This window comes from Battus philenor, unplaced genomic scaffold, assembly GCF_028537555.1.
Source record: "Battus philenor isolate CCGP_79_NKW_IND1 unplaced genomic scaffold, ilBatPhil1.0.hap1 SCAF_5, whole genome shotgun sequence".
Lineage (NCBI taxonomy): Eukaryota > Metazoa > Arthropoda > Insecta > Lepidoptera > Papilionidae > Battus > Battus philenor.
This window is the reverse complement of record NW_027181715.1, coordinates 14,071,542-14,078,530: the sequence shown is the minus strand read 5'-3', so window position 1 is coordinate 14,078,530 and position 6,989 is coordinate 14,071,542. Positions and strand designations below refer to the sequence as shown.

Sequence of the window (6,989 nt, the reverse complement as noted above, 5' to 3'; positions counted from 1 at the left end):
CACCAAACATCCTGTATAAGACTATGTTAAGATGGAAGTAACATTTTTAATTTAGTGAAATAAGTTGAGATTTGAGTATAAACCCGCTATCATAAACGTTGTACATTAAAACAAACCATCTACAATTGCTTAGAAAATAATGATTCTGTTTATTTTTAAGATGTCGCTATAAAAACAGAGCGTTGGAATAATCCGTGATAGCGCCGGCGGCGGGAGATATCTCGTTAGACAAATTGTTGCGACAACGTACCCGAGAGATGAAGATACAGTCCGCAACTCCCCTCGTTTCCGACCGGCGAATAATTGGATACATTAGACGCTCACTTGAGTGTTATTCGCCGTTGAGCATTACTAACCGGAATGTACGGTTACTTTAACTTCATGTTGCTTAGTCTGTTTCATTACTATTAAGTCTTATTGTTATTGCAATCTACGGTAGTTTTTTCGTTGCATAGCATAATGCGACGAGCTGATTATGCATTGAAAAAGTGTCGGTAAGAATCGTATTTTTCTTCGGTAAGAATCTTATATTTCTTCGGTAAGAATCTTATATTTCTTCGGTAAGAATTTTATTTTTCTTCGGTAAGAATCTTATTTTTCTTCGGCAAGAATATTATTTGTCTTCGGTAAGAACCTTATATTTCTTCGGTAAGAATCTTATTTTTCTTCGGTAAGAACCTTATATTACTTCGGTAAAAATCGTATTTTTCTTCGGTAAGAATCTTATATTTCTTCGGTAAGAATCTTATATTTCTTCGGTAAGAATTTTATTTTTCTTCGGTAAGAATCTTATTTTTCTTCGGCAAGAATATTATTTGTCTTCGGTAAGAACCTTATATTTCTTCGGTAAGAATCTTATTTTTCTTCGGTAAGAACCTTATATTACTTCGGTAAAAATCGTATTTTTCTTCGGTAAGAATCTTATATTTCTTCGGTAAGAATCTTATATTTCTTCGGTAAGAATTTTATTTTTCTTCGGTAAGAATCTTATTTTTCTTCGGCAAGAATATTATTTGTCTTCGGTAAGAACCTTATATTTCTTCGGTAAGAATCTTATTTTTCTTCGGTAAGAACCTTATTTGTCTTATCTACCTACGACTACGAACCGTAACCAATCGCATATGATTTGATGGTATGGATGATATGTTAACGACAATAAAGTGTATACAGTGTAATTAAGAGAGTTAATTCGTCGGCGTACAAAAAGCTCTGAAACCTCTGCTCGTCAAAAATACTGTGATGTTTAAAGACGAAGGTCTTTGATCAATGTGTGTTGCACGTGATGACATGGATCCGACACGTTTTCACTTAAGACGGGAATCATAAGATGGGTCAAGGTTACCCAGAGACCAATGGAGAGGGTTATGCTCGGAGTTGTCGCGTGAAGTCGCTGGGTGCGGGAACGATCTTTGAGGGAGGCCTAAGCTTTGCAGTGGGCTTCCATCAGCGGAAAAGAAGAACCGTTCTCCGTGAGTGTTAATGTCCTCAGTCACCAGCATGTAATTTGTCGAGTGTTTTGTAAGTTCGAGGCCCTTATGTTCCGTGATCTCAGTACTGATAGAGTTATAATAGCAGCGTAGGCTAATATCACTTCATTATATTAGACACAGACGGCTACCGCTAGATCTACGCTTTGCAGTTGGTGTCCATTGGCTGAAAAGAAGAACCGTTATAACCAAGCGTTTTGCGAATTGAAGCAGCATTGACCTGGTCACATAGCGCAGAATAGATGGCAATTAGAGTTTCTAATAATGCTCTTCTGTCTTCTTCTCTAAAGAACAAATGTTGTTTATAAATATGTAAAAAAATGTCTTTTTGTGGCAGAAGTGTGTTCTATTTATCTCGGACAAGCTTCGTTTATGCACTGGTAATTCAAAATATAGATCTAAAATATATACATTTAAAAAACTTTTAAGTTAAACGTTTTTTGATACCCATATTATGGTGGTTGTGGAAAAATATGTACCTAGTCCGCCATATTGGAATGGCATCTATCTTGAATTTTAAATTTTGACATAATTATCGTGTTTTACTAGTGTAGCCCTTTCATTTGATACTCATATTGAGGGGGTTAAGGAAAAATATGTAATCCGCCGATAGATTTATAATGTTATTGATTTTATTATATAGTATTGTCATCTAAATTAAATATGTGTACCAAATTTCAGATCAATCTGACAAAGGGAAGGTGCTTAAATTTCAATTTCTAATTTTTACCCAAATAAACCAATTCCGTACGGGTCGAACTAAATAAAACCGTTTAATTAGTACAATCGACATCAAAAATTCTTTTTTTTTAAGAATGTCTTCTTCTCTTGATGTTTTACTTGATAACTGATTCTCAGGTCTTCACGGATCGCCTAAATCTCAGCCTGAAGGAGAGAATAATAAACAAGACAGTGTTTTTTACGTCGTGAAAGTAACGTTTTATTCCCGTATCCTCATTAGTGAAATAATGAGTTGAAAGCACTCACCCGGACCGTGTGCGCGATGGAGGAGGTATGTTAATTACAGGGAAGTGCTTAATGCATTTTATATTACTATGTCGCTTCCATAATAACTGTCGAGAAATATTTTTAAGTGTATTATTTTTAGCGGAAACATTCATGAAGGTTGCATATCGCGTTGTCTATTGAGTTTTGGTACCACACTAAACGTTAACACTAGTTTAGTTCTCCGTTCACCACATGTTCCATTAAGTCAGTACCGATGGAGCTATAACAACTGCATAAGCTAATAGCACATATATTAGCCGATGAAAGGCTCCTGTGAAGCAAAAGCCTCCCGCATCCAGTGATTTCCCGTGATCATAACTATGTGATCGTTTCACACAGTGGAGAGCCTATCCACGTCGCGTCCACCGGCTCGTGGTCGCCACTCGAGAGCCATTCGAACCCAACGACCATCGATTGCATGAACGATGTGTTTGAACTGTCACTTGATATAGCAATTTTTCGAGCTACGTCGGTGACCTTAGTCATATATATTTAGATGAAAAGTTACCATTGATCTATAATATTTACAAGTTCCTTGAATTTAAGAAAATGGAGCATAGTGTAAACCTTGTTTGACGTTAGCTGGAAGGCATGCCGAAATAACGTGAACCTCAGCTAGGGCTGTTATATATACTTTATTACCCATATAGTATGTAGCTTTTAGGTCACTTGGGAGGACCCTTCACGGAGTGTAGAAACCTCGGCTTCGACTGTAGTTTAGTATGCCTTTAGCATTCTTACTCGGGTCTGGTCCTCTGGGGTATCTTTGAAGTACAGATGTTATTGACTTGCTATCATAAGTACCACCACTTGGTAAAGCTTTAGTTCTATTAGCAGTGGCAGAAGCTTGATGGTTGGTTATAGTTGTAAAAGAGTACGTGCGAGGAATGTCTGAAAAGGATGTTGACAATCGTCTGAAAGTGTTTTAATAAAAATGGTTAAATCTAGTTCCGTTCGGTATGTTTAAGCTAGTCACAACGATGTGCATATAAAACAGTTCAGATTTAAAGCAATAAATATAAAGGTTATTTAGCAAAAAAAATTTTAAGCGTTTACACCTGTGTCCAATCGTCACGCAATAAAAAGCTATAAATAAATTAAAAAAAGAATAATAATGAAAATAATAAACAATATTGAGAAAATAGATGTGATTTTAAAAATGTAAATTTAGTGCGATACTGTTTATTTCACTTCTATCGAACGTACGAAAATAAACAGGAATTAAGAATAAACATATTGTTAAACAAAAGATAAGAATAATAAACGTGAAAATTTTAGAACTCTGGAAGGCAAAGGGAGAGAGAAGATTTATGGAAGCAAAGTATGGAAAGGAACGAAAGATATTGTGAAGAAAATTGGAGGAAAGAATGAAAGACATTGAGAAGGACGACAGATGAGTATAGATATTAATTAAAATTATTTGAAAAATTGTTATATAAATGTCGACACTTTCCACTCATGATAGGGGCCTTCTCGCCGCTCTTAAAGCGGTATTTAAATAATACCCGCTCCCCCGTATCAACGCCAGGACCCACGCCTCACATCGAGCCCCAGCGGTATCGATGCACATGTCATGCACTACTCACCTACACATGACACGGCGGCCGCGTCCGCCTAACCCGCGTTCAAGCGAGGGCGGTCCGGAGAGGCCCGTGTCTCTCCCGACCGCCGAGTAGTCCTCGCTTCGTGCTTCATACTCAACACCCCACTCACTACACTATACACCTACACGGTTATAGTTCTCCGCGTGTGAACGTCTTCGACGTAACTGAAGTACAATCCGCAAGGTAAAATTTTTAGTCTATGGACCTTTGTTTCCACGGGCTCAATTTTGATAAAGCTGTACAAAGCCTAGACCAGCTAGCAGCACAACATCAAATACATCAAATAGCAATAATTATGATAGGAGTTGAACGAGAAGCCCGAAAAAAGGGCTATAAAAAATTTCAAATCACTCATACACGGCTTGTAAAGTGATCACACTGAAATATGTTACATTAATTTATTTTTTCTATTGGAATACAACAGGCCATTAACTTCTGGCAGTACAAAGTCTATAAGGTCAGATAGTAAACGATGATTAATTTTAAATGCGTATTAATCGACATTTTTAATTTTTTTAAACATATCCTTTACATTATTTATAACTTTGACACTACTGATTTTAGATAGGCTGCACCTAAGACTAATCATCCTCTAGAATGTACTGGAGGCTACACTGTCTTGAGTATATTACATTCGCTAACTTTAATAAAACACGAGAAATATAAATGAAGAAAGACGCTACAGTTTCGTGTAATAAGTCTTATTACTTCTATACCCCTTCTTATCGCAACTTGCGGGGTTGCCGGGATAGCGCGTTCGAGACATTCGCAATCTCGTTCCATACTCCATGATCTGATTAATCTGTCCTGTCTCGACATAAGATGCGTTAAATTGCGTTCATGTGACTTATAGGTGCGTATTAAAATATATCGAGTACATGTGAACGTAATATTAAATGTTAATGAGTTTCTTAAAAAAGTTCTTTTTTATATTCCTTACGATAGTTATTAATGCGCGAGTATTAGTCGATTTAGGTATGTGAGTGGCAGGGCGGAAGAGGAAGATAAACGTATACTTATCTGTTCTTAAATATGTGGTGTGCGTTTTGTGTGACATACCTCAGTTATTTACTAGCATGACCGCGCAAACTACACGGAGGCAACTTCGAAAGTATATAAATGAAATTTTGACAATATGTATATAAAAATATCCAAAATACAAAAAAACCATTGCCACCATTGCCCATTGTTACGAATAATTGGACTATTTTTATTTGTCGTAAATGCTCAATCTCCGTCGACGAATGCCAATCGTAAGAACAAGACGAGTGCGACGTGAGACGTGTTCCAAAAGAAAGTTGCGTCAGCACATGGCCAGAGCTTCCATGAATTTGCTTCGGGATTCCCCAAAAAATGATGCGTCCTCAACTTAGTTATTTAATGGAATCAGGCGTTACCTTGCGGAAGTTCATCCTAAGTAAGAAAAGGGCCAATATTTAGCCACTTCCGCACATGCAGTGGAAGTCGTGCAACCGTGCACCGACTCTGTGTTTGACACTAATCGGTGTAACATAACTTCTGAAGATGCCCCGTGGAGAGGTGTAACACGTGTTGAGTGATTTGACGGTGGCGATTGTGTAATTCGCATTGTTTGCCGCATACGCATTTATCAGCGGGCGGGCGGGCGGTGCACATTGTTGCACGACTACCACTGCATGTGCGGAAGTGGCTAAACATTGGTCCTTTTCTTACTCAACTTAATTCCAATATGGTTACCTCAAAGAGTTTACACTGTAAAATATTCATCGAGAAATAACTTTGCGCTATACGCTGCATGTTGCGCAGAAAACGAGGCTACGGTTAAAAGTAATTTTTAATTTGTATAAGTGAAAAATATTGTTACCTTATCGGGAGTAAAAGTGTTATTAATTTGGCAGCCGGTGGTCAAGGAGGGTTACCTGATGAAACAGACGCGCAGCTTCCAGCGATGGCAGAGGAGATACTTCCGTCTGCGTGGGCGCACGCTGTACTACGCGAAGGAGAAAGAGGTCAGTACTAATGATAGTTATTCACTGTAATTGATAACGAGACTAGACTGGATATTGAGTGAGAGAGAGAGAGAGAGAGACGCCCACCCCATAGCTTAGTCCTCAACCAAAAATCGTCACAATGATCGGTTGATCAACTTGATTAAATCGTCGGTACACCTAAAGGGGGGCCTTTCCATGCGTCTACCACTTTCGAAATTATTTTTATATGGCACTCGTTATTGTTGATCTTTCGTATAACCCGTGTCTTGGGTTCATAAAGGTAGTTTTTTTTACTAAATCGCTTATTCACTTTCTTTTCTTATTATTTCCTCAAACTTCTTTTGTCCGTCTCAATATCTCTCACTCGTTCATTTTCTTTGCTTCACATAGTATTTCATTCATCACTTTTTTTACTTTTTTTTCCTCCCGGACTGTTTTTTTACAATTTTTTGGTTTTATATTTCGTTTATCTGTATTCTAACAATTTTGCTTATAGTTTTTATTTTTAAATAATATTTCTATATCGCAGTCTCTCGAGAATCTATGTGGCTCGCCCACTGCCACTTGAGACAGGTATTTCATCGAACTACGTAGGCGATGTTGGTTCTTATTCGAGTATACTCAGTTGTTATTTGATTTCTCTATTTATATTGATATAATTAGACAGTACACATGTATAATAAATTTTTTATAGAATATATTATGTTTAAAATATTAGGATCTTCAAGCAATGCCTCCAATTCTTCGTCTTCAAATTTTGTCGGTGCTCCAGAACGCTCTTTGTCTTCACGGTCAAAATCATTACTTTTGAATCGCCTAAACCAGTCTCTGCACGTTGTATTCGACAAAGCATTGTCACCATATGTCTCAACGAGAATTCTGTGTGCTTCTGCTGCAGATTTTTTCTGAATAAAGCAGTG

General features: G+C 37.4%; 1 protein-coding gene across 1 annotated transcript in view; it reads left to right on the top strand.

The window, feature by feature from the left end:
- The first annotated feature begins 2,490 nt into the window (after positions 1-2,490).
- The window catches only part of LOC137929928 (diacylglycerol kinase eta), a 156,807-nt gene continuing 152,308 nt past the window's right edge, over positions 2,491-6,989 (top strand). The window contains exons 1-2 of the mRNA XM_068773067.1: positions 2,491-2,499; positions 5,977-6,087. Of these exons, the coding sequence (XP_068629168.1) occupies positions 2,491-2,499; positions 5,977-6,087 (120 nt within the window). The remainder of the gene's footprint in view (positions 2,500-5,976; positions 6,088-6,989) is intronic.